The sequence below is a fragment of the Plodia interpunctella genome, chromosome 21 (assembly GCF_027563975.2).
Source record: "Plodia interpunctella isolate USDA-ARS_2022_Savannah chromosome 21, ilPloInte3.2, whole genome shotgun sequence".
Taxonomy (NCBI): domain Eukaryota; kingdom Metazoa; phylum Arthropoda; class Insecta; order Lepidoptera; family Pyralidae; genus Plodia; species Plodia interpunctella.
Genome location: NC_071314.1, coordinates 7857827 through 7885681, shown reverse-complemented (window position 1 = coordinate 7885681; position 27855 = coordinate 7857827). Strand labels below are relative to the sequence as shown.

At 36.2% G+C, this 27855-nt stretch overlaps 2 protein-coding genes and 1 long non-coding RNA gene across 6 annotated transcripts; 1 reads left to right on the top strand and 2 right to left on the bottom strand.

Moving 5' to 3' along the window:
* Positions 1 to 492: 492 nt before the first annotated feature.
* LOC128679013 (clavesin-1-like) lies at positions 493 to 9597 on the bottom strand. Its single transcript, XM_053760947.2, has 7 exons — positions 9442 to 9597; positions 5795 to 5946; positions 3533 to 3683; positions 3282 to 3386; positions 2763 to 2910; positions 2097 to 2313; positions 493 to 958 (listed from the first exon to the last, which is right to left on the bottom strand). Exons 2-7 carry the CDS (start codon positions 5940 to 5942, stop codon positions 804 to 806), a joined length of 924 nt encoding a protein of 307 aa, XP_053616922.1. The 5' UTR covers positions 5943 to 5946; positions 9442 to 9597; the 3' UTR covers positions 493 to 803.
* A 2358-nt stretch (positions 9598 to 11955) lies between these two features.
* On the top strand, positions 11956 to 26098 carry Cpr57A (Cuticular protein 57A). Of its 4 annotated transcripts, none has more exons than XM_053760960.1 (4): positions 11956 to 12077; positions 23345 to 23534; positions 24158 to 24358; positions 24874 to 26098. In XM_053760960.1, exons 2-4 carry the CDS (start codon positions 23345 to 23347, stop codon positions 25032 to 25034), a joined length of 552 nt encoding a protein of 183 aa, XP_053616935.1. In that variant the 5' UTR covers positions 11956 to 12077; the 3' UTR covers positions 25035 to 26098. The 4 variants fall into 4 exon arrangements, with proteins under 4 accessions (XP_053616935.1, XP_053616934.1, XP_053616936.1 ...); XM_053760959.1 differs by having other exon boundaries at positions 11990 to 12123; XM_053760961.2 differs by lacking the exon at positions 11956 to 12077 and adding an exon at positions 22842 to 23015.
* A 98-nt stretch (positions 26099 to 26196) lies between these two features.
* Positions 26197 to 27724, bottom strand: LOC128679026 (uncharacterized). The gene is made up of 3 exons (XR_008405707.1): positions 27564 to 27724; positions 27057 to 27162; positions 26197 to 26286 (listed from the first exon to the last, which is right to left on the bottom strand). It is a non-coding gene; the product is annotated as an uncharacterized LOC128679026 (long non-coding RNA).
* Positions 27725 to 27855: the final 131 nt, after the last annotated feature.

Sequence of the window (27855 nt, the reverse complement as noted above, 5' to 3'; positions counted from 1 at the left end):
TATGCAGATAAATAATACCACCGGCGACTGCGTATAAAGTTAAATAATTCTTGGTCATGAACGACAAACGTGAAGTGTGAACATGTGACATAATAATGTGAATGTATTATGCAAATAATGAATTAGGTTTGTACTTGATTTTTTTTAATTGTGTGACAGAAACATTATTTGCTAACAATCAAGTGTAAACCTGATTCATTGGAGAATATAGGTACCTCATCCGTTCCATAATATCGTCGCGCTAACACGTTTGTCGTTAACCTAGGACCCATTTTTGTATTTAAATGAATGCCATATGTGGATCGTAGTTAGGTATTTCAATTAGGTATCTCATGTCACCATTATCACTAAAATCGGTGAACATTCAATTATTCTCCGTAACTAAGTTACTGTCATATGAACCGACAATCAAAATATTTAATTATCTGCACATTCCACACGGTCACTCTGTCTTTCACTACGTGCCTTTATGTGAAGACAAATAAACGATTATTTTATTGATTATATGTTTAATTTTTATCGCCTATTTCCCATGTATAAAAATATATTTACATCACCATAAAAACATAATATAGATACTTACCTATTAAATATAAGTTAATTACTTAATTAAAACGAAGAATATACATAGAAACTATAAAATCGAAATCGAATAAATTCATTATTTCCGCGATCGATTGTACTTAAAGTACTTACTCTAAGAGAAAAATCGTAAATTAAAATGGATTAATCTATTTTTAGATCAGCTTTCGAAAATATTGAATCGATTGACGACAGGCGAATATATTGATCAAATTTTGACGCTAATCGATATCTAGTTTCTTGAAGGAGCCTTCCACTCCACCAAATATGTCCGAGATGGTCTTGGGTTTCCCTGGCCTCTTAGCCTCGACCACCCTCTTGTTGCTCTCGGCTATGAAGTAATCTGCGTTCGCATTTACCACAGCTATGATATCCTCTGAAAACAAAAAAGAGTTTTGTTATCTGTAACTGTCAATAACTTTGGCTTATACTGTAAAAAAATCATTTTTTGACACACAGCCAATCGTCATCGAGTTTTTTCATCGAGAGCCCATCCTGAGGTCATGGTAAATAATGCACTGGTAAATCGAAACTAAAAGTGTATACAATATTTCAAGCCAATCGGTTCAAAATTGAGTGGCTAGATCCACCAGACCACCACACAGACGACGTGACACGAACATACATAGTGATTTCATCATGATTTCATCATCAAACATCATTTATTAAAATACATTGTAAGATAAATAAAATCTTATTACTTAACTACGACTGTACTTAGGTAATATAAAACAAGCAAGATTTTTACAAAAAAGAAACATTTTTGCCGCAAGCTTTTATTGTCCGTCAATCAGTTTCATTCAACTCGTGCCAAAACAAATCATGTCCGTTCAGTAATCCATTAAAGAGTTCCCTTGTTGATCACCGATCTTGGGTGCACCAATAGGCCGTGCTTATCGTAATAATGCATTTCCAAACTGAAGCTATGTGGAAAATTTCTAACTAATCTCACTAACTGAAGGAGAAGTGGAAGAAGGTGAAAAACTTACATGAGTACAAAATGTATTATCGCACATAGCATGACATCACGATTTAGATGCATTGTGCAAAAGGTGGCCTTATCGCTGTAAGCAATTCCTTCCAGACAATCTTTTGGAAAATGGCTTGACATCATATACAGGGTTACTGGTATCAAACGCAAAACCTCCTAAAGACTACTTGGGTACATCAAAACAAGCAACTTTTATTCTACGACTTCTCGTGATTCGTAGTTTTTTTTTTAATATAAAAAAATACAATCTAATTTGCTATTCTACACATCTAAACCAAGCAACACGAGACTGTACAGTAGCGTTATGTAGCAGAATGGAATATAACGTTTTATTTATACGACATTAAAACTAAGAAAAAGGAAAACTTTTGTATTTATTACGTTTTTACAAAAAGTCGTAGAACGAAAAGATGTCAGTCTCTATGTACCTTATGCGCCTTTGGAAGGTTATGCGTTAGACACCAGTAACCCTGTATCGTGACAGATGAAACTAAATTAAAGCTTTAAAAAATGTTCAACTCACTGCTGCACTGTTCTATAGTCTTGAACTCGCCGCCAGCGTCCTTGGGCAGACCGGCCATGGGCACGAACTCCTCAAGCGACCTCGAGCCGATCTGGTGGATGTGCAGCACCTCCATCAGCTCCTTTTTCAGGAACGGCTTGATGATCATCATCAACTTGTCCATGAATGACGGCGCGTTCAGAAAATGAAGCCCTTGTAGCTTCACTAACATTCCTTCCTGTATATACAATATTTTTAAGCGAATGAAACATTAAAATAACATATTATGTAACAAAAGTGAGGAAGCGGACCGTTGCGCGTGGGCCGCCCTATTCAACATCACATGTTTATTAATTCCTTTTATTTATTAAAGAAAACTAAAAAATATTTTTAAGCAATGTTGTTGTCACCTAAACCGAAAACAGTGGCCACAGAAATCCGTCACTATAACTTAGTCATTACATAATATACCTAAAACAAAGTCACTTCCTGCTATCTGTCTACCTTCCGAAGTACGGAGGAGCTCAAAATCACATGGCATTACCATTTTTGGTCACCCATCTAATGACCGACCATTTGTGAGTGTCTTAACCGCCACTATCACAGGCCGAGCGCGCTAACCACTGCGTCTTTGAGCTCATTTCCTTTGTAGGCTAAAAGGACCTCTGCATAGATAAAATACTAGACCTGAAGGAAGTAGAGGAACTGCTGCATGGTCTGGATGTCCAGCTTGGTGAGATGGCTGAGCACGATGCGGTCCAGGTCGATCATAAACACGAAGCCCGGCCACGTCCCCTCCTTGTACTGCCAGATGTCCGTCACCATCAGGTATGCTCTGAAAAAATCACGGTTCATTACCAGATTATGAAGACTGTAATTCAAATATCGAATCCAACATTTTTAATTCAATTTAGGATGATACGAGTACACCGACTTCGAAAGGTGAAGAAGAAGCGGCACAACAGACTTCACAGCGGCCGTTTCTCCGAAAACTATATATATTATAACAAATATGAAAGCAACCAGTCGAATTGATGATATAATTTACAAATGCTTTACAAAAATAAAATTTATAAATATAGAACATTGTATTTATGAGACGTACCTATATTTTAGTTTGAATTTTTATTGACATTACATACCAGGTGTGTAAAACCTTGGAATAAAAATTTAATTTTTATTCGTGTAAAACAATAAATAAATTACTTGACAGCGCTGCAGAAATTAAAATTCTTGGGATCGTAATCTATCAGCCTGGCGTAGAACACGGCCTGGCCGCTCTTCGTGCGGATGTCCAGCGGGGTAAAAAGGCTGGAAATCAATAGAATAATAAATAAGTACCTATTATATTTATTAAACATACCGAAATCACTAAAAGCAGAGCTTAGAATTTAAAATCAAAGGGCAGAAATTGCCACTGAATTTATGAAGGTTCCGAAACGGATTTCGTTTCTTACCATGAATCAAAACCTGGGAACGGTTTTTCTATAGTCCTGTTCTTGAAGTAGTTGGTGAAGAGAGTCCTCAGTGTGAGATTCAGGTCCAGGACTTCCTTAGCAACAGCGAAGCTTTTATTACAGCAGTGGTACGCCAGTATGAGGTCCAGATCTGAAGGAAAAAACGAAATAGCAAAGTCACGACATGTTACATTGCTATATACAATTTTGCAGGCGCGATAAATATTTCCACAAAAATGAAAGAAAAACTTTATTCGACAAAAATACACAATGCCTGTAAGCGTAAACTGTTGAAACTAATTTACCTATTGTATGTGCCATCTATATCTTCTACTACACAGTTAATTCAATAAAGATATTTGAGTTTGAACCCACCGATGGGTGAAACTGGTGGGCGGACTGATCACGGCTGATGATTTTTAGAGCTACACTTTTGTTTATAATACTAATGAGATCATGAATCCCAGCCATACTTATGGTATGATTGGGAAGCAATAACCCTGATTTTCAGCTGCCTGCGTCCTATCAACGTAAAAGCATAGGTAATATCTAAGTACTTACTTCTTTAATAAAAAACTATTTTTTATTTTGACATCCATGATATCTTAAAATAAGAGGAGGGCTGAAAGTTACCATTATTCAAGTTTTTATCAATACAGCAAATAATAATGATTTATAATTATGATACAAGGTTAATTTATTCAACGCCACAAGTTTTGCTTACATTAAGCTGCTCATAGATATACTATTTCTACACCAAATCAGTTTTGCACAAAAATGGCATTTTTGACACAAGCTTTAATATTGTTGTCAGAGAGATCTTACTGCATTCAATGTGTGACAAAAAAACCATATCCGTGCAGTAAACCGTTAAGAAACAATCTAGTCTGGAGGCGTTCCTGGATACACCATCCGGTCATGCTAATGCATATATAATATCATAATAATGCATTGTCATTCAAACTAAAAGTGTGTACAAAATTTCAGCTCAATTGGTTGCAGATATCTGCTTCAAACTTGAGTTTCAATATTCCACCCGAGACAATCGACATAGGATACGTAGACATACATAAGTTCTTATGCTCTTAGTTACATTACGAGTTAAATAAAAGCTTGTGAAATCACCTCAATCTGTTGCTCCGTTTTGACGTGAGAAGCGGAACAACAAACACACAATACACCTTTAAATTTATAATAATACTAGATGTTGCCCGTGGCTTCGCTTCCATGGGAATTTTGAGATACAATAAAGCCTATCTAATGGTGAAAGAATTTTTGAAATAGGTTCGGTAGTTTCGGAGATTACCCGCCTCAAACATACAAACTCACAAACGCTTTCCTCTTTGTAATAATAGTATAGATGGATAGTTAGGATGATATATGAAACAATTAACTCAAACATCCATAGTTATACGCGTTTCAGAAGCCTTGAGCCATAATGCAGATTACGGTAATAATAACCAATACCTAATTACTTAGTTGGCCCGTGTACTATGGACTCACGTTATAAAATCACCATGACGTTAAGTTATCTCACTCATAATTGTCTTCGTTACAAACTACTAGAAACCAAACTACGGATAGAACAAACTGTGGACGATCAATTACAATTAAAACAATCAGAGTTTTTATTGCGCAAAATGATTAACTATAGTGCGCGGCACGTTATAAGCTCCTCGGCTTTATGTGTAACTGTTAATAACGTCTCGAGCTTGTTGTTGTTGTTAGACTAGCGTTGCGGTACTTTTTTCGTTTCTTCTTCTAACTCTAGGTACAATATATTAGGAACTAGAGGCCCTTCCCGAGTTCGGGTAAAAATATAATAAATTATAACTAACCTAAACCATTCTCAGGTTCCTTACACCAATCACACACTAACTATTGGAAAACCGCATAAAAATCTGTGCAGTAATTTTTGAGTAAGACAGACATGGAAGAGACAGACTGTGTATTATAATTGTGTAAGGATGTAAGGATTGGTGGATTCGTTAGCTGAATTCTCACATATAACAAACACCCATAATTATTTAAGAAGAAAATCACATTTGCGCAATCCGTTGCCTAGTCCAGTCCAGTGGAGGTCTAATGAATTTGATTCCTAGTGTGGCCAAATATTTGTTCTAACGTATTGTGCCCTTTTCTGTGTATGTGTCTATCCCGCGAAGCTTAGTGCTTGGCGTGGGCCGTTGAGCGTTGTCCATTTAATTACAAATGGGTGTCGTGATCAGCATTTCACGAGAATAGCTCATGAACATCGCTCACCGGTGATATGGCCAGCTGGTAGATGAGGCTGCGTGTCGAGCCAGGCTCTCAGCTGAGCGATGTCTTCAGGAGTGATGCCGGTATTTTTCTGGTACTCCTCGTCCAGAGGTATTTGGCCTGGCCGAGTCAGTAATGATGACGTAGACATTGTTCTGAAATGTACATATTCAATATTGACATACCAATATTTAGAAGCGAGCGAGGTCTAACAATCTACATGGGGCAAAATTCATGTATAAATAAATAAATAAATATATTAGGACAAATCACACAGATTGAGCTAGCCCCAAAGTAAGTTCGAGACTTGTGTTATGGGATACTAACTCAACGATACTATATTTTATAAATAGATACATATATAAATAGACATCCAAGACCCGGGCCAATCAGAAAAAGATCATTTTCCATCATGACCCGACCGGGGATCGAACCCGGGACCTCTCGGTTCAGTGGCAAGAACTTTACCGCTTCGCCACCGAGGTCGTCGTATGTATGTTTGTAACGCGATAACTTTCGACCCGTTGGTCCGTTGGTCCGTTGGAATTTAAAAGGTATGTAAGATATGCCAATAGAATGTTTAGATTCGTGGGGGATTCGGTTCGGTCGTTTTTAAAAAATATATTGTGTTCGCGAGATCTAAGTTCGCGGCGAACAACTATATTAAAGTAGAACAACAATAAAGCAAAGTAAAATGAAGAGCGAGTGGTCCCGCCCTACGTTAGATCCACTCCATCCTGTCGTAGATATCGGACGAGGCGACTAAGGGACACATAGCTTCTGGACAACATGTGTTTCCTGAGAGAGGTAATGTCAGGCGGCAATCTACGAATTTTTTTGGTTAATTTTAATGCTGACTCCGCTTGAACTCACGGGATATTTTTATCTCGATATTTTAACAGCAAGCAAGCAGGGGGCGAATGAACGTTTAGCATTTAAAATTCGAATAAATTTTTAGACTAAACTTTTGATCCAGAAAGGCGTGGCAGGCATGCCTTCAGGGCCGAGGAGAATGGTTTTTTTTTTACTGCCAAAACAGTATTATTATACCTTCTGGCGTCACACACTCAATGGAGATCCGATAGGCTGAAGAAGCCTCAGAAAGCGCATCTAACTTTTTTCAAGTTTCTTCCGTTGCCATTGAGCTTCGAAGACCAGGGCCCGCCTTCCTACTTAGATAGTGAAACTGCACAACCAGATTGATCAGGGAAATCTTTTTCCCTGATCAATCTGGTTGTGCAGTTTGGAAATATCCAGCAAAAGCATTAGAGCTGAAGGCCGCATATATATAGGTCTTCAGTATATAAACTAGTTCAGTTTTTTTTTAGTTTGAATAATGTGTTTAGAAACAATGTGATTTTATTGTAATGTGACATAGTTTTTTCTGTTTTGTTTTTTTTTTTTCAATAATAACTTGTAATATAGATTTCTGTGATAATTACATAAATAACATTATCTGAGTTATACGTCGCAACGTGTTAAATGTAAGAGACTTGACTTAAATGAATGCTTGACTTAAATGGGCTATACTTTAAAATACGTTGGTTTTTACAAGTTTTTATAATCGTAACTAAGTACCTATAGCAATGGTTCTTTGGGATTAAAATAACTTAAATTATACCAAAGCAATGCAAACATAACAATTACCTCCTTTTGAAAGTAATTCAGAAAGATAGGTATTTGATGTAGTAACTAAACGAATGTTACTATTTTTATAAGCCAATATTATTATAAGTTCTGAAAATGATTTTGTAATCATGTCGATCAAATTTTGACATCTGCCTTAACTTGATTGGCACAAGGTCGAAGATCACATATTTGTAAAAAAATGGAAGTGTATGGATAATTGAAATCTGAACAGTAATCTTAGAGGAATATGTCTTTTTAAGGATACGAAACCTATCATGGTACACCACATCACCTTTCATACCTACATAACCATGAAAAAAATCATTTATGGGAATGAAGCTCAAACCACGAGAGAGGCATTAATAGGTACTACACCTCAGAAGTCTTATAGGATGAGACAATATCTATCATCTGGTAACGTAGACATTGCAGAAAGTTTGTATGCAGTCGTCTTACGTGAGATTTTATGTTTTTCTCCAACAAGAATGTCGAGGCAAATTTTCCATACTGTGGGAAGCAGTTATTTAGTCGTTATATTTTTATTTGTTGCAATTAGAATGGTCGACTTGATGAAGAAGAAGAAGAAGAATATACGATAGATGACAAGGTCAGAAAATTGTAAAAATTATCTATGTTCTACACAAAATATAGTTAAGTTCTTTGAGATAATTCAAAAAGTGTGACAATCCTGGTTCATTATATGAACATTTAAAGTTGGTTGAAAAGTCCGTTTAAAAAAAAAAAATAGAATTATAAAAAAAACTCAACCATCGTAAAAAACTAAATTTTTTATTAAGTAGACATGCATACTTAAATTTTAATAATTTAAGAGCCTTCGAATAGCCATTAAAATAAAAATTTGCTACGTACCCTGTTGGGCAGTAATCAGTCGAGAAGTCTTACCTACGATTCATTCCTACCTTTCGTCAACTATCGCTCTACTTTACACAATTTTTACGAGTGAAACAAGTTAACAGATCTAAATATAACAACAGATCGACAAAGAATACCTTGAAGAACATGTTCAAATTCAAATTCAAATTCAAAATTCTTTATTCAATTTAGGATGATAGACATCACTTATTGACGTTAAAAATTACTTAAACTAAGTCTACTGCCGGCTTCCAAAGCGCAGGTGAAGAGGAAGCGGCGCAACAAACTTCACCGCAGCCTTTTCTCCAAGGACTTTTTCTTAGGAGGACGACTTTACATCATTATTATTATTATGCAAATTAAAAACTATGTGGTGTCTATATACGTGTATATACGTATATATTCATACTAATTCATGTCATTACCATCCATTTTCATCGACATACCCATCATGTGAGACCTTGCTAAGTTTTCATATGTGTTTTATTTCACATGTACCTATAATGTGAAGGAAAACATCATACCCGCACACTGATTATTAACTTGTGTGTGAAATGGAGAAGGCAAAAGCAAACCATTACTAATGCCAAGAAAGTTGTTGTGTGTGTGTGTAATTCCACGCAATGACCACGACCCTCGGTCATGAGGAATATTACCATGAAGAAGTATCGTGTGATGAAAATAATAAGCGTACCAGCACGATGACTTACTAACGTATGTTCTTTGAATAATTGTAAGATTAAAGAAATTGTATGTATTCGTTCAAGCGGTAGGTACGCCAAAACATTTTTGTCTTTAGGATTAACCTGTCTATTGATATTACTCGTATTTCCCGATTTTGATTTTTTATTTTATTTTTTGGAATAAGTAGTTATGAGAACATATTGACCGCCAAATTGTAGTTTTCTGAATTCAGAATCTTCTACTTTTTTCATGTCGAATAAAAACTTCAGCTCTATCGATTAAAGACTTTGCGCTTCTAAATTAATTCCACTCATACAAAATTACATAAAATTGCAAGTTTAAATAAAAGTATCTACTTCAAATACTTGTAACTTCTAGTTTTTCAAATCGTGCAAAGGCCGCGCCTTGTCGCAGTGAATAATCGCTAATAAAGCTTTGCCCAAATGATCATAAAATATACATACCCAATCTAAAACAAACTAAACACAAAATAAATAATAAGAATGCCTAAACACTCCAAATTCTTATGCACAATAACTCGTATCGTCTTCACATAACACTAAAACTAAATAAAAATCGCAACACGTCTGCTTGATTCTAGTTGATAAACAGCAGTACTCGCGATTCGCGGACAATTTGTGTTAAGGAAAGATAATGACAGTTCTCCACTGAGTAAGCTATGCTAAGTTATACATATAACTTAGCATATATTTTCCTAAGCAGAAGTGGTGATTCTGTTCGTGCCAAATAATATCGAGTGGGTAACCCACTGTGGGTTATTGCTAACACTGCTATCAGATTTCTTCCGACATGAGTTTCAAACATAGTGTGCAAGATTCATTACATGATGACCTCGCAAAAAATACGTACATATCCTAATCGTAACTGATAAGAGAGTATGTTTGTTTGTTACCTCTTCACGCTTTATCTACTAAACCAATCTTCTCGAAATTTAGCATAATTATAGTTTGAAATACGGAGAAGGATAAAGGGTACCTTTCATCCCGGGAAAATAATTGCTACAAAATCCAGCTACTTCTCCTCCGCACAGATTGTAGAATTCAATCAAGGGATAGTACTAAACTCAAGATTCCTCTCATAGGCAACCCATCTCTAAGAACCCGTCAATATTTTACAAGCTTTAAAGTAGTTTCATCTGCCCTGATACCCTGGATCGGCACCCGACTAGGGAACTCAAGTTTATGGCACGGACATTAGTTTTTTGGCATGCATTGAATGCAACAAGATCTCACGTGTTGCATTTTTGCGTGGATCGGGTCGGGAGGTTCCCTCTATTGTGGTTGAGGTTCGCGATGGCTGACTCACGTCTGACGTCAACTCGTGAACGGGTGCTGCCGGGGGGAACTGGTCAGCTCGATCTTTTATTAATTATGTGTATATATGTATTTTTTTTTTCTTTCATCAGCACTAGATCACAATCATAATATGTTTCAATATACCTTTTGACCATGTACTTTATTGTGTACTTACATTGTTATATTACTGATAAAAAATTATACATAAATTTATATTTAAAAAATGGTAAGCCCTTCTGGCATAATAGGGACCAACACTGTTTGAATGAGTTTCTTTCGGCATTTCTTCTCAGCAGTGGTCGTTCCGAAATGCTAGTAGTTTGTAGCTTTGGTAAACATAATTTAATTTAGAATATGACGTGAAAAAGTGCCTGTGAAGGCCTAATTTCTGAATAAATGATTTGATTTTGATTTCACTGACGACAATAAAAGCTTGTGGCAAAAATGGAATATTTATAAAAATACGTGTTTAATATCAATTCAACTTGTAATAAGCTCTTGCATTCAACTAATAAGAAGCGGTAGTGGTGTAGTGGTTAAGATAGACCGCCTGTGGATCGATAGGTCCCAGGTTCGAATCCTACTCGTGCCACATGAGTTTGTATTCCAATCTGACTCATGTATAGCAGTGTTCATCGATCACCACTTGCTTCCGGTGATTCTTATTAATTTATGTGTGAAATGGAGAAGGCAATGGCAAACCACTCCATTAATAACGCCAAGAAAGTTGTTGTGTGTGTTTCATTCCACGTAATAACCACGACCCTCAGCCATGGAGAATACGAAGAATATGAAGAAGAATAAGCTCTACTCTAACTCTAATATTTTTGAAAGAACTATCCGACAACACCCACAAACAACACACATAAAAATGAAAAAAAATCATTCCTACTTCACATATAGGTGAGCTAATTTTTTTTTTTTTTTCAAGATTATTTAGTTTAATATTTTCAAGATTATTGACAACTATATCGGCTTGATTAACCAAATTTTGTACTAATAGTTTTTGAGCTAGACCGCGGACGGACGACGACGGACATGGCGAATCTATAAGGTAAGGTAACGAAACTATAAATCTGGTGGGACTACGGAACCCTAAAAACATTAAATCTCCAGGGCTTCGCTTCCCTAAAAATTATGAAATAAAAATTCCCATCCTATTTCTCAAATCCATCAGCTCCACTATCAATCGGCCAAATGATATAGTGTACATCATTTAATCAATATCGTTCTAGCCGTTTTGGTTGTGCGTACCAGCAGACATGCAATGATGAAGAATGTCTAATGTAGGTTCTGTGTATGTAGTTACGATACGATACGATTACGAACGATACGATACTCACTACGATATCCACTACATTCATACTCTTCACATGACATTGATCGCCGTCTTACGATGTTAATTTCATAAAGAGTTGTTGTTGGGTGGTTCTCAGAGCGTTTCAAGAGCTGCGGCCGCGCTGTTAAAGCAATGTACAATCAACAGCACATCAAAATACCCAAATTAATTGATAATTCGCTTCTATGACCGCGGCATAAAGATGCAATTGTAAGGTAACATAATACGAGTATACTGTCAACTGTGCATCGAAAGATGACCAAAAGTGTAGTGCAGGCATCAGAATGAAGCCGCAATTAAGAAGTATTGTGGGTCCTCTGGTGGAGGTATTCGTCACAAGTCATTCAGTGAAGCAGTTCACCTTCTATTCCGTTCACAGTTCACCATTCACCTTTAGTCGGTAACGAGCGCGCTGTAGGACAGACGGACAGGCGTATATTGCACTGTGAGTGTTTGTGTTTGTGCATTTGTGATTTTCGCTTCACTTTCAGGTAACATTGTTTTATTATACATTTAGTTTAGAAAAAAAATGCGTATTGTTAAGTGTAACTAAAGATTTTAAAGTTTAGTGTCCAAGAATTTGATGTTGTTATATTGCTGAAAATCTAAATAACATTCAAAATTATGTTTTACTATTTAAAGATAATAGAAACTATATTACTGTTGTTCTTATGTAAGTATTCTACTTAAAACATCTATCTATTTAACAAAACGCAATATTTTTTTAACCCCCGACTACAGTAAGAGTTATAAGTTTAACAAGTCTATGTATCTGTATGTCTGTCCGTGACATGGTAGCAGCCTAACGGCTGAACCGATTTTGATCGTTTTTTTTTGTATTTGAAGGAGAATTTAATCGAGAATGTTCTTATCTAAGTATGTTTGAAAAATGTGCAGCCGTTTGGAAACCGTCAACTATTACGAGAGGACTTCAGCGACTTCAGAGTCGGGGGTTTTTAGAATTATTAATTTAGTTTTTATCACGTTATTAATTCAGAAATTCTGTTTAAAGATCTTCTTAACACCATAATAAAATTGCTTATATATATGATTACTGTCCTTAGGAAGATACCGGATGTAAATTGTTTGTTAGATGACGCAAGAAAATAACCTTTACATTTACGAGTAGAATCGAAACCAGGACCTTTACTTTTAACATATACTAACTGAACCAAGGACACTGAGCACAGTATAATATAGTTTGTTTGTTTGTTACCCTTCCCTGGTGAATGTACTTGCTTTTGACTTATGTATATAGTGATTAAAATTTGCATAATAATCTATAGGTACGTAGTAAAACTGTACGTGGGACTGTGTAAAAGGGATAAGTAAAGAAAAATGATCAAGGGGATTTCTTTGGAATAAAGCCAAATATTTTTTTTAGAATTTTTGTTATCTGTACGTTAGTACTCGCATCGCACAAAAAACTGCTTGATGGGATTTGATATACGTTTTTCACAATTTACATAGCGCATGAGCTAACTTAAAATCTGTTGTAATCCTATAACAGACTTACAATTTTCTTTGTTAACTTAGGAAATTCACGCGAACGAAGCCGCGGACACTAAATGGTCTGTGCGCGGACATAAGCTAGTACGTAAATATATTACATATAGATTACAATTCATGTTACTGGCATAGAACAAATAACATATCTTTCTGTTTTCATATTCTAAAAAAACAACATTTTCCTTCACAAAGAAGAACCGGCTTGAAAAACTGCCAATCTCAGGATCTGAGACAAATAAACCTAAGATTTGTCAGTCATGTTACGACCGGCCGCCTGCTTGTCGTCAACCCTCTTTGGGAATGCTATTGTTACCTCTCAGCTGTTAAGGCTTTTTAACGCTTAGTCGTACGACATCCACGGAAAGATATTGGTAAGGTACAGGATAGTAGTAACACCCCCCTAATCTCAAACATGTAAAATGTTTTTCGCATTATGAATTCCACGGCATATTTCAATAGTCCATTTGCAATAGGGTAATGCCACTGATGAAATCGTCAATGCAATTTGGCAGTGCAACTTTTACCACGGCATGGCGTTACAAATGTTTTTCACACATCTCAATAGTCTACGCGGCGACCACAGATCAAATTAACCTTGAGCCATTTCTTAAATATGTATATTTATTATATTTAGTTTCGTTCGTACCAGTTTTCAAATTCAAAATTCTTTACTCAACATAGGAAGACGCGCTTCTTTTGATTGATCGTCAGAAAATTACTTACTTATTAGTATATATATATATACTTACTTATTAGTAGTTAATTACTTATTAGTCTACCGCCGACTTCCAAAGCGCAGGTGAAGAAGAAGCGGCGCAAGGGCACTTCAAAAAATTATCTATTGTCAAAATCTCGGGTTCTAAACAACCTACAGCGATGAACCTATACCAGATTTTAAGTTAGACCATCCGCTATGCAACTGTTAAAACCGCGTAAAATTCCATACCTAGATTTTGCGTGATGCGCAAACAAACGTAAGCCGACAGGCAAACATTATAATAACAATGTTTTGGCTTCTATTAGTCACATAAAGATCCCCCCATAATTATTTTTCTATCTCCAACATACAGACATACCCCACTTATAAAATACAGTTATTGTATCTTCTTCTTTTCGGGGAAGTGGGTGAAATCGTCCCAGTAGAGAAGGACTCCCTTCCTGATGTTCGCATTGCACTGTGACGCCGCGTCCCCAAAATTAAATTAATTAAATAATAAATAAACGTTAATCTTTTCCTTCTTAGTGTGTCGACTCCATTAAAATGAAGACAAATATTCTAATACAATGCTACCGGCACAGCATTACCGTTTTATAGTTTTGATTCTCATCCTTGTCGACGCGAAGAAGAAAAAACAATAACAAAACAACATGAAGAGATCCAAAGCACTGATTTGTCAAAGATTTCCACTCAAACTCAACTGCTGTCTATCAACTTGAGATAGTTAAAGGCTCGCAATAATTCACAAAGTGAGCAGGAAGCAAGCCGCTAGCCCAGATACCGCCGGTTGCCCAATCTCGCGTAGGCAAATCATGTTTGTAATGGAATAGACCTGATTACTCCGCCAGCTGCCCATGTTCTAATAAATACTAATCTATCTATAGATTTACACTAAAAAATATAATATTTTAAACGCTACCAAGAATTTCTACGAATGACGAATCCTAAGAATGTTTGTTTCCTACACACTACTTTAATAATTCTGTAAAAATGCGTGTATACTTCCATACCAATAATATCAATGCGAAAGTCTGTCACGTTTTCACGGCTAACCACTAGGCCGATTTCGATGAAAGTTGAAATAGATATTTAATGACCTAAGCCATCGTGGTTGTTGTTGCTACTGCAGGCGGAGCTGAGAACTACAGCTTATCCATACTAATATTACAAATGCGAAAGTCTGTCTGTCCGTTCCACTTTCACGGCTAAACCTCTGGACCGATTTTGATGAAATTTGGTATGCATATAGTTCAAAATCTCTATTCAAATAGGCTACTTTTTTTTTTCTAAAAACCAATCCCCAAATGACTGTAATGGGAGGGGGTGAAAGTTTGGATGAAAATCGTCTGTTAGGCTTTCACATATAAATTCACGCGGGGGAAGCCGCGGTTAAGAGCTAGTTATAAATATATCATATAATTTGGTGATGTTGTTCAATAGGTTTCGGTGTTGGCGCTATGTTTTGCCAAATTTTGTACGACCTTGACACTTACAGCCTACGGACCTGCCAAAGTCTTGGTCGCATTGGTTTTTGGACTAGATTTATAAAATTTCTATATTTATAAATGTTTATAAAATTTTCGTCTGATATTATTCAGAATATACAAAATTGGAAACTGGCATCCATTGTTTGCGGTGTTTGCTTACCAACAGGCAACCTGCATGCCCTTTAACCTAATCCATACTTCCATACTAATATTATAAAGAGAAAACATTTGTAATTTTTGTTTCTTTGTTTGTAATGAATAAACTCGAAAACAACTGGGCCGATTTTGATGTAATATGGCACAGATTTACACGAATTCTTCTGAAGTGACATAGGCTACTTTTTATTATGGTTTACCCGAGTGAAACCGGAGCGGGCCGCTCGAATGCTATAAAATAAGAAGCTCAAATTAATCAGAAAGTAGACACCATATCTAAAACATTTTCTGGGAATTTTGATATGTTTATGGGTATGATAGAACTAGAATATCCAACTAGATGTATTGGATATGTTTTATTGCGAATTTCCCTCGAGAAAGGTGATCCAGGCTTACCATAACTTGGGATATGTCCCGAAAAAACAGATTTTTTACTTTGGAGAAAAGGCCGCGGTGAAGTTTGTTGCGCCGCTTCTTCTTCACCTACGCTGTGGAAGTCGGCGGTAGACTTAGTTTAAGTAATTTTTAAGTAATTGACGTCAATAAGTGATGTATATCATCCTATATTGAATAAATAATTTTGAATTTGAATTTAAATTTGTAGCCGAATGATCGAAATCTCACTATTTTCCAAAGGATTTTTATACTATCCATGGAAAATGATAATTATAGCCTCAGGCGTTTGATTTCACCCTAAAACAGGACTATTCCAAGTTCACCTGTCTAGATATACCAGCTGTACAGCCTTGGCAATAAAAAGACAACTCTGAGGGGTTATAAAATCACACCCGAATCTTCAAAATTTTAATAGTTTATTTTTTCGCTAACTCGGGCTTCACAGCGTTACAGCTCCGAAAGTAACCGTTATCACATGAAGGTGAGAGAGAGATCAATGAAGAAAACTACTTCGATAGCGATTAATATGAAATGAGGAAGTAATCTTTAATAATCTTATCTGTCGTAGGCCTGGCCGAGCCTGACGAGGAATGTACGTTATGGCGAGACCCAGCGGATTCTCGTTAGTGGTTTTAATTAAAAGAAATCAAATATAACAAGCAATCGTAAATAAAAATCAAATTAATCGTAAATTAAAGCAAATATTTGTCAACTTTTAAATATTTTGCTGCAGCATTGATAATTTCAAAGTTTTTCGCTAGAAAACTAATTCACAGTCACCTGCAATCGAGTTAGCATGCATTATCTTCTAGGATTTTGTAATAGCTTCCAAATAGCAACGAATTTGGGTATCTTCGCGTTCTGTTGATTCCGATATTGATTTCGACTGATAACTATACTATTATGGTCACATGCTGGTCGATGAGAAAAAAGAGAATGTGGCACGCCAGCCTGCATATAATATACTTAGTTATGATAGCTGTACTTACCTCCCGCGCATTTTGCTAAAGTCCATCAAAAATTAACCTAATTTAGAAGATTCGGCTGTTATTGCACTGCCGGCTGCTTGCTTGACGTCAACCCTCTCGACCCTTTGCTCTGCCTACTTATTACCGCAAGTTTATATCAAAACCGTTAATAATTCCGCAAGTGTACACGTATGTTTCCTATATTAATTTTAATCTATTACCTATTTTCATACATTAAACAAACGACTTATATGTTAATCAAATTACATGCCAATCAAATAGCGAGCGACATCCCAATCTACAATCGGAGTTCCGCGTAACGATCTTGCGAAACTATCGCCCGCTCCTTGCTTCACTTGCTGATGCAACGCAATACAACGGACATTTTGCATGCTTTGTGCTGTGCCGTTATCATATCGTACATCACTATGTTATGCCGGCTACACACTATCGCCGAACTCTGACAGATGCCGACGCGAATGAATGAACACTGCGTATTTTGTATGAGAGCGTTTTATTTAGTTTATAAGTAGTTCTTTATTGTTTTCATTTGGTCTTATTTACCATTTAAGTGCACAAATGAGCCCTGGAAGGGCGTTGCTATTTAATTGTCGTTATATAATATTAAAGCATTATGTTATTTTATATTATTGTTAATTAATTCATATAATAAAATTGAAAAAAAAATCTAAATCTAAATGTTATAAAATTACAGTAATACATGTAAAATATTCATCTTTTGTATAAAAACATTTCTGAACTAAAAAAAACTTTTTTAGTTCCCTACTAAAACTCATTGTGTTTCTCTATTTTTCTAATATTCTCTGGCAAATATGTTGTAAATTTTAATAGCCATATAGTTGGCCCCAACAATATGCAAGCGCAATGCAATGCAATGTATGCCGAATCCGTCAAATTTCTGCAAACTGTTTCGCGTTAATGATCACGCGTGATAAAAGTTTGAGCCCCGGCTCAAACGTCCATCTTTTGAATCGATTGGAAACTGGTGCATTAATGTGCAATGATTTATCCGACTGACGCATCATTGTGTCATCCATCCCACACTCGAGAATGGTTTCCATTGTATTCAGATCGTCACCCACTGCACGTCAAGTATCCCTCTATATCACAAACCACGTGGGCGTCACAAAAGATTCGATATTACACCTTAATCTTGCTTTCCCGCAATTTGTATGTTTATAAGTTATTTTTAGATATTTTTAGATTAAATTAATATAATTTTTTTGTGTTTTTAAAGAACGGTAATCCCCGACACGTGAATAACTTTAAATTCTTTGATGTAACAAGAAATACCTGTTCCAGTACGAATGATAGTGCGTGCAATGAAAGTGACAGTGGCCGACTGCTGTGGGTCAAGGACGAGGGCCGGCCTCATGTGAAAGGTGTTAGGATACAAGACTCTTGTACCTACTGTACAATCCCCGGCACGTGAATTTAACCAAAATGGCTTGACAAGGCTCAGATAATATCGTTTATAGTAGTAATGATACTTTAGATAAATGTTATGCTACTTAATTATTGTTGTTTGTGTGTTTGTCATTATATTTATTACAAAAAAAAAATTTTAATGTCATTTTTGACACAATCTTTTATTACTAGAGAGGGCATATAGCATTCACAATGTGTGACAAGAAAACGTATCCGTGCAGTAAACCGTTGAGGAGTTTCCACGTCTGGAGTCGTTCCTGGGTGAACCATCTGGTCATGCTTATCATGACAATGCATTGTCGTCTAAACTAGACGTGTATACAATATCAGCTCAATCGGTTGAAGATATCTGCTTCAAACTTGAGTTGCAAGATTCCACCCAAGACATACATATATTAAATTATTCTTTTTTTTTAATAATATGAATTATTAAAAAAAAAGAAATCTCGACCAATCGATTGGTATAGATCCCTTTTATACCTGGTTAGGTACCCACAGAGGATATATGTACTCGATATAAGGTTAGAATTAATGTTACACAAATTGTTATTCTAATTTATTTTAAATGTTTCAAACACAATTGTAAATTGATTTAATAAATGACTGATTGAAACTGATTGATGCGCATGATTTGCCGCGCCTATTAGGTATATATGAAATGTTGGAATTCAAGGTGCACATTACGGTATGATGAGGAACCGTGTACCGTAAGCAGTTTCATAATAGCAATTCAGTTTCCTAGACTAGAATCAATTAGCTATTGCACGTATAACTCTCTCTTCATGTGTTCGAAGTTTGCATCCGGGGCTGTGAGGCTGCGTAGCCAGCTTAAAAATATAAACAATATCTTTTTGTACATACAATCTACTTGGTATTATTGGATTGCTAAATACAAATTAACCTAATTACTTACATCAAAATTTTATTTCAATTGCTTATGATGACCGTTGTAACTATGTATACAGGGTATCTAACACATAACGTTAGATTTTTATTATCCACAACTTGTAATAACTATTTACTTAAATTGTGACCATCTGTATTGAGTCCATAGTAATATTTAACTGGATATACAATGTTACTTCACTGTTTTCAACTGGTCCATGCTAATAAATTAAAAAAAAGTTCCAAAGCAGCTTAAGGTACGTAGATACTAACATCTTTTGTTCTACGACTTTTGTCTAAACATAATAAATACAAACATTTTCCTTTTTTAACGTTTTAATGTCGTCTCGTGTTGCTTGACTATTACATAGAGTCAAGATGTGTAGAATCGCAAATTAGATTGTTTTTTTTTTTTATGAAAAACAAAACTACGAATCACGAAAAGTAAATAAAGAATAAAAATTGCTTGCGGTTTTGCCTTTGATACTTGTAACCCTGTATACAGAGTGAGAAACCTTTGCCTATCACTGGGACATAAATGGCTATTAAATATTAACGTGTGTAAATGTATTATAAAATCTTGTAAGCTAAATAAACTAAAATAGTTATTCTCCAAGCATCTCAAGCATATAAAAAAGAATGATGTTTACCCTGTACTTATTGTTTTATCAAACACAAATTAATACCATTTATTCCATAAGTCAAACAAAAAGAATCGATTAAGTTGTGATTAATTTGTGATTTTTAATTTTATTTTTAATATGGAGTACCTACATGTAAATATCTCACTTGATGTTGTCAATTTATTGAAGTCTGTCATTCTAAATTTGTAAATTTAATGTCACTTAAATTGACCTGTCACTATTCCGATACTTTTTGACATTGTCAATGAACCGACATTGAGACATTTGAGATTAAATAATAATAACTGATTAAACAATGAGACATCTTTTGTAAAGTACAATCAATCATTTGTCTGATATAATAGGAATTCGCTGTTTTTACGCGACTGCCCAAAAAAAGGAGTTATGTTTTCAGAGTTGATGTTTGTATTTAGTATGTATGTGAGTTTCTTCATTCTACCATAATTAAACACCTTATCAGATAATGATATTTGAGCTATCATTCGATTTCTGAAAATAATTTACTATAAAATTAAGTCATTATAAAATTTATATTTTTATCAGGTTTGTTTAATCTATACATATAAACATGTACTTACGTAGGCTTTGTCTGTACGATGTCTGACATGTACGTTTTCTTCAAGGCTTTTTGTGTCATAAAACCCATAAAAGCTATTTAAACATTCCCACTGCTGGGGCACTGGCCTTACTTAAGAACGTAAGTATAAAATAGGTTATTTGTCTGTAACTATATCTGCTCTTAATTTTGTTATATTTATTTTTCTAATTCTATGTTGAATTAAGTTGATGTAACTGCACATGCTTTGCCTATTTTATATTATAATAATTACAGACATTAATTACCTACTTCAAATTATAGTTGATAGGTTAAGAATCAACTTTAATTGGTGTAATCAAGTATAACACTTAAATTAAACATAGTGATCCCGTGTCACATGTCTTTTAGAATAAACAGCGTTATTACAGACTTATTTCAACAAAAAGAAGCCAGAAAACTTAATATTTGTCATATTAAATGATCAATTATTAATCATTTAATATCACAAATATTAAGTTTTCTGGCTCTATAATGACATTAGTAGGGAATCGGAACAGAGGCAAAGCTTATTTAGGAACGACCGAAATTATTACCTATTTTAGTATGGCCCAACCATACTATAATAGGTAACAATTTCGTCGTCAAAGGAGATTTAAATAAAATAAACAAAACATTATTAGATTTACATGTCCGAATCTAACTATTTACGTTCTTTTACAACCTATTTACACTTTATTCCACTAGAAACAATTTAAAATTCTTCATTTTTATTGAGTATGAGTAGGAGCGGTAAACATTATGTCACGTACAATCGTTGCGCAGCCCTCAGCTTGTCTACTGCAGGCCTACCATCAATTTTTACGGAACTATTTTGAATAGTTCCGTAAAATACGACTCAATTCAATTTAGGAACCTAAAACGAATACGTCGATAGTATGAATTTGCTATACAGATCAGTTTAGGTCTCAAAGTGTTACGAGATGATGGTAGCCTCCTGGAGTCCGATTCTCACACAATCGAAGTTCACTACATCAATTTTCCCCATTTTTTTCAGTTGATTTATGCAAGTTTACAAACGAAAAACTTCGATCGATCGATGCGTTCAGAATCAGAAACAGTAGCAGAAGCTTTAGAAAAAAAATAAGAAAACTGATGAAGTGAACTTCGATTGCGTGAGAATCGGACCTCTGGCCGCGCGCGCGCAAACAAAGCCACGTAAACGCAGACGGCGCGTACGCGAAAAGTGTCCAAGTGTGCACCTACGAAAACTTAGTTGTATGAACCTTAGCTCTGTTTCAATTCACTACTCCTGTGCTACAATGATGGTGTTTGGACCATCATCAGAGATAACATCAGTATTGAAACGAAATCGTGCGCAGATACAGACAGACGGTCGTGATTCTATAATGAGTATAATGACGCACATCACACTTAGGTCACCCTTACCTATATTTAACTTGATTGTACCTCGTTCCTCATCACGTGAATGCATTTTACTATCAACAAAACAATCCAATTAAAATGTACTTCTTTAAGAGGTGACAAAGTAAATATCGAGAAAAGGCAGGGCGTCTCGTCTGAGTGTTCTCACGGTTGCTTCCACCGCCATAAAGTGTCGGAGCCCAGCATCAGCTTTCCTTATTGTTCTTTTCCATTTCGCATGGTTCTCGACATCCTTAGTTGTCAGACTATTGGCGCACAAATAATTCTTGACTACATTATACCAGCACTCTTTTATCTAAGAAAGAACTTTGTTCTGTATCTTCATTTCCGCCTGTCTTCTGTCATCAACAAATGCTACAGCCACAGAAATCGGAACAGCATTACTTCACACAAAAATCAGTTTTGTTCTATTTCTCTTATCCTCGCGTTTTCGGAGATATAAAAAGAAAATAATTATAAATTCTTGTCTGTCGGTTTTTCTGTCTCTCTGTATATTTGCTGGCTGGAATTAGATGCTGTTTTCACGGTTATATATACCTGATAGTCTAACTTAAAATCTAGTACAGGCTTTATCTTTTATCGCGATACGTTTCTTAAAACCAGAGATATTGACAATATTAAGTTACTAGACGGGAACCTGACCATTTACCAGGATGAAATGTATCTAAAATGTTAACCCGGTATATAAGTTACCTACATACCAAATTTCAAGCAAATCGGTCCAGTAGATTTCGAGTGATGCGCGTTCAGACAGACAGACAGACAGACAAAAATTTCCAAAACTATATTTTCGTCACATATATCAGTAACTGAGTATATTCCATGAAGAATTAAGAAAAATATCAAATGTACAAATTTGGCCTTCAATTTTATTATATGTATTGATGATAAGCGGGCGCGGGAAACAAACAGTGCGAAACCGCGGACTAGCCTTTAGTAAATAAATTAAAAAAAAAAACATAATTTTGAAATTCAATTACAGGTTTTAAAAATCTAATTCTACAGATAAGATTAGTTCCTTTAAAAAAAAAACACTTTTATCACCTGTTTACTGGCCGGATGCTCACGATCACGCTCCGTGACGCAACGGACCTCAAAGGTCGACAAAACGAGTTCCACCGTGGCTCTAGTGGTGGCCGGCAGGTACACACGCAGCATTTGCATCCTGTTGATAGTCTCTCGGAATTAGTGTAAGTTTATCACTGATGTTTCCAAAGAGGAAATCTTGCTTTAGTTTCGTGCGTTTTTATAATCGTCTATAAGTGCGTTCTTTTGTTGTTTTTTTTAATTGTTATTACTCCCCGGACTTCCGCAAGATTTGATTGTATATATTCGAATTTATATGTGAAAGTTATTATTCTTAGAGATACGACTCTCAACTGAGCGGTTTTCCGGTTGTTTTCTCAACCCCTGGGCATCGGAGCCCAGGCACAAAGCATTATACATGGTCTTGTAGAAGCCTGTATTAGTGACCCTAGATAAAAGGAATCATTTCTGACAACTGACCATTCAATTTCAGATGGTGTGCGTGAAGCTCCTCCTCCTGGCTTCGTGGCTGGTGCTGGCCAGCGGCGACGTGTCCCACCTGGAGCCCTCGACGGAGCCCCCGCCGCCGAAGCCCTACGTGTTCTCCTACACGGCAGGCCGGTACCCGGGTCACGCCGACCGGCAGCACACCGAAGTCAGCGACGGCAGCGGGGTCGTCAGAGGTAAGAACTGTTAGGTGAACTCTTTATTACACCATTTACTGTTGAATAATTATGTGTAACTAGGTATTCAAAGGTATTCAATATTCCGGTGAAGGAAAACGTCGTGAGGAAACCTGCACAATGGTTGATTATCAACTTGTGTGTGAAATGGAGAAGGCAATGGCAAAGCACTCCATTACTAATGCCAAAAAAGTTGTTGTATGTGTTTAATTCCACGTAATGACCATGACCCTCAGCCATGAGGAATACGACTATGAAGAAGGTATTCAAACATAAATGAACGCAAAAGAAGATCGCAAATCAGATTCAGATTATATTGCAAGTTACAGCAAACAGATGGCAACTAGATCTATAATCTATTTTCTTCCAGCTAACTTTAGGGCGGAGAGAGAAAAAAGATTTTGTTTATTTCTAAGGATATGCATTACTGTTCCAGTGATCAAATGAAAACTTTGAAGCGGATCTGTCCTAGAAGTCAATTTTGTTGCTATTTCGTGTTGACAATTGACGTGGCTACATACTGGTCTAAATTAATCTGTCCGCTATTTCGACTAACAATAGATCGATGGTAATTATTATTTTTGTATTGATTAGAATCAATGATATTTACCACTCAATTCCAGGCACATTCTCGTACGTCGACCCTCGTCACAAGGTGCGCACCGTGGATTACGTCGCGGACAAGCAGGGCTTCCACCCGGTGCTGAGCGAACAGCCGCCGGAGCACCCCGCCGACTCCGCGGCCGTGGCGCGCGCCAAGGACCAGCATCACCTGCTCTATGCCAAAATTGCTGAGGAGCATGCACAGCACCCCTACCCTATTGGTAAGGAACTCCATCTCTCGACCGTTACCTACGAACTGTTAGCAACCACGAATCTAGTATAGAGAAGGGATCAGGGATCAGTGTTACCAGCTCCTCACCAAGATCGCTGAAGACTGAACAGCAATTTGAGCGGAGTTTCTTACCAATGGGGATGGACAGCATCCCCATTGGTAAGAAACTCCAATAAATAAAGACAAAATAGGTTCCACTGGTTCTAGGCTAGAACGCTAGAAAGCCATATATGTGTTATAAGGAATAATTCGTTTGTTTGTAACAACTTTATACAACAGTTGGACTTATCCCAAATAGTTGTCAGATTTATTTTTAAAGTCTTCACTAACAACAGTCGTCATTCTTTTTGACAATAGTTTATGCTTAAAAGTACACAAACACATTTCAATGCTTACAAACAGCTTGTGTGTATATGATGATAGGTGTAGTAAGTCGGCATATTTTAACCATTGATTGTACAATTTGTAATAATTGCATAACAAAATCTCCTATCTGAATTCCAGACGCGCCATCGCCGCGGCAGTCTGAAGCCGTAGCGCTGGCTGCAGCCAAGCATGCACAGCTGTTCCGAGTCATCGCCGAACAGCACGCGAGGATCGCGGCCGAGAGGGAGGCCCTCCAGAGGGAAGAGGAGGAGAAGAATCTGCAGGACTTGGCTCACTAGCTACCAAAGACACGACACTCCAATAAAAACGATTGAATTTTAAATTCCGCGCTCTCTGTATTCTTATTGGTTTTACGTTTGAACGAGAACAATGACCAATCATGATGTAGTACGCTGAATTTTCGATTTCATGTTGGATTTATTTTTACTTGTGACATCAAGTTGATATGCGGCCCACCTGATAAAATGTCTATTGGTACCTTGACTTAGCGTAACAATAACTTTATATGATACACCTGACTGCTAAGCTATACGACGCCATTCATGCTGACAAATCAATAATTTTTGCACACTCTAAATAATGTAAAGGTGCTCTCAGAACAATTCAACCGGTGCGGTCGCGCTGTCATTACAATTTTTCAAATTTTAACAAAGACACGAATTAGTTTTATTATCTGATTTTACAATTATTAATCTGTACCATATAGTAATGTCAATTTTACAAATTATTGATTTTGGAAATGATTCCTTCCTCAAGAAATACGACAGATCGTAATGAGAGCGCGGCCGCAATCTAAATGCTCTGTGAACCACACATAAAATGTGAAAGTGTGTTTGTTTGTTCTTCTTTCACGTCAAAACGAAGCATTGGATTGATTTTTGATGTGAACATAGTTGGATAACTGGAGAGTGACATAAGCTCAAGGACTGTTTTCCGCGTGCGGAGCCACGACAAACAGTTCTTGTGTTGTTGCAAATGTTCAAATTTTGCTTCATTTATCCGCTACGAGTATATTCAAGAAAAACCAGTGACTCGGCCTAGATACAGATGAATTTATGCAAATTGAAGTGAAAACAGAATAAATATGCATGATTTAAATATTCTGCACAAACAAAATAATACATCTGTTGTGAATTTATATTCCAAAATCACATCAGACGTAACAATAATAATCATATTACTGTTTATTTAAGTATTATAAAGTTACCATGAAAATACTCTAAAATGCCATTATATTTTAATTATAAACGAGTAGCGTAACTTCCGTTAAGTTTTGTACATTTGTATAAAATAATATATAAAAAACTTAAAAACGATATAATAAATATTTTTAAACATTTCATTGCAATGTATTATTATTTCCAATTTGTAGACTCTCGTAATTATTAACATAGTGCATAACTAAGTAATTACCTATGAAATTGGGTAGAAAACAAAACATAAGAAAAAAATCATTTATTCCATTTGTCAAATAAGCCAATCGTCGATATGTAATATGGTTTTCTGAGATGTTTGTTCAACCGGAGTTGTCTGTAACAAAAATATGAATTCTTACAGTTTGATTTGAAAACTAGCTTGAAAGGCATGTAACGGCATGAACACTAGTGCATTTTACTACTACTAATAAAATGCACTAGTATATTTTGCCCGCGCCTTTGCCCACGTGATTTTCCCTTCAGTAGACTCGTAACTAATCTGGTTTCCCGATACAAGCTTTGAACCCCCTTTTTACTCCGTTAGAGGATGAATTTTGAAAACTCCTTTCTGAGTGCACATCCTAATATGGTCTAGAGCTACACTAAGAAAGGATTTTTACGACGTGGGTTCCTTAACTTATACGTGCTAAATTTGAAGTTTCTAGAGCCAGGTCTAGGGTGTTCATTGATGTGTCAGTCAGTCATTCAGTGTCTTCTTTTATATACGTATATATGTAGATTATATTCTTCATTTTTTAGAAAAGATTTCTTCGTTAAACAGACAGGCAGCAAAGTGCCCCAACACCAATATGACAAAGGTATCCTAATGATATCCTGTTACATTGCAAGTAAAATAAAAGCTAAAAAATAAACCATTTGCTTACTTTTAATTTTAAGTGGAAATAAACTATTTTCATTTTCATCCCATTTTTCATCTTACTAAAAGAAGAAAAGGGAATTTAGACCTGATAGACAAGGTAAGCTAACGTATATCGCACGGGCAAAGGTAAACAACTCCACCCAAGACAGAAGGTCTGGAAGCCTTAGAACAAGAAGGGCCGTCCCCAATGGGCACTGACAGGGAAGAAGATATGATTTGCTTACTGGTAGGCGGTGGCGGGGGAGGGGGTCCGTACCCGCCGCCCATGCAGCCGGCCGGCGACGGCGCCGCCTGCAGCCCCGCTGTCGGACCTGCCACGTGCATTCCGCTCTGAAAATAATGTTATATCGTCACATCACGAACTCGCCGTACACCAGCTAATATCATAGTTACATTGGCATTAAGTCCACAGTGCATCGTGTTCTAGATTTTGTGTTTTCACATGATGACCCATCAAAAATATTCAGAAGTTACATCAACTTTCTTAAAGCCCTTGCTCTTTCCAGAGCGTTTTTGCGAGTTTTTTCTTACAACTACTTACTAAGTACATTTATTAGCTAACGTATTAAATTGACCAACTAACTGAGTACCCCAAGTAGTGCATTTGGCCATAAGTAATGACAAGAGCTCATAATAAGTAGTAAAAAGGTACGTAATTTTGTGCAAACGAAAATAATTATTCAGAAAAGGACCACACAGATACATTTTGTAATATTTATTGTATAACTTACCACCACAGCGAAAACGATTGCAAAAACGGCCAAAATTACTCCGAGTACCTTCATGTTGCTCAGGTCAGATGAACTGATGACTTCAAATCCTAGACTACACTATATATACTGTCCCAGAGGAAGCCGCGCTATTGTCACCACAATGGAGTTCCGCAAACTATTTATTTTAAATGATAAACATTTTTACAGTCTAGTGCAAATACTGAAAATTGCTCTAGAAATTGTAATAAAGGTCACACATAATATTACTTAAACACTTTATGATAATCGCAAAAATGACAAATGTGTCACT

Bases quoted from the DNA above. Each gene is read 5' to 3' on its own strand.
- Cpr57A (XM_053760960.1), top strand. From the start codon at position 23,345: ATGGTGTGCGTGAAGCTCCTCCTCCTGGCTTCGTGGCTGGTGCTGGCC. The intron at 23,535-24,157 runs GTAAGAACTGTT...ACTCAATTCCAG, and splicing joins CGGCAGCGGGGTCGTCAGAG to GCACATTCTCGTACGTCGAC. The intron at 24,359-24,873 runs GTAAGGAACTCC...TCTGAATTCCAG, and splicing joins ACAGCACCCCTACCCTATTG to ACGCGCCATCGCCGCGGCAG.
- LOC128679013 (XM_053760947.2), bottom strand. From the start codon at position 5,942: ATGTCTACGTCATCATTACTGACTCGGCCAGGCCAAATACCTCTGGAC. The intron at 3,387-3,532 runs GTAAGAAACGAA...ATTGATTTCCAG, and splicing joins TTCCCAGGTTTTGATTCATG to CCTTTTTACCCCGCTGGACA. The intron at 2,911-3,281 runs GTAATTTATTTA...TGATTTTTTCAG, and splicing joins AATTTCTGCAGCGCTGTCAA to AGCATACCTGATGGTGACGG.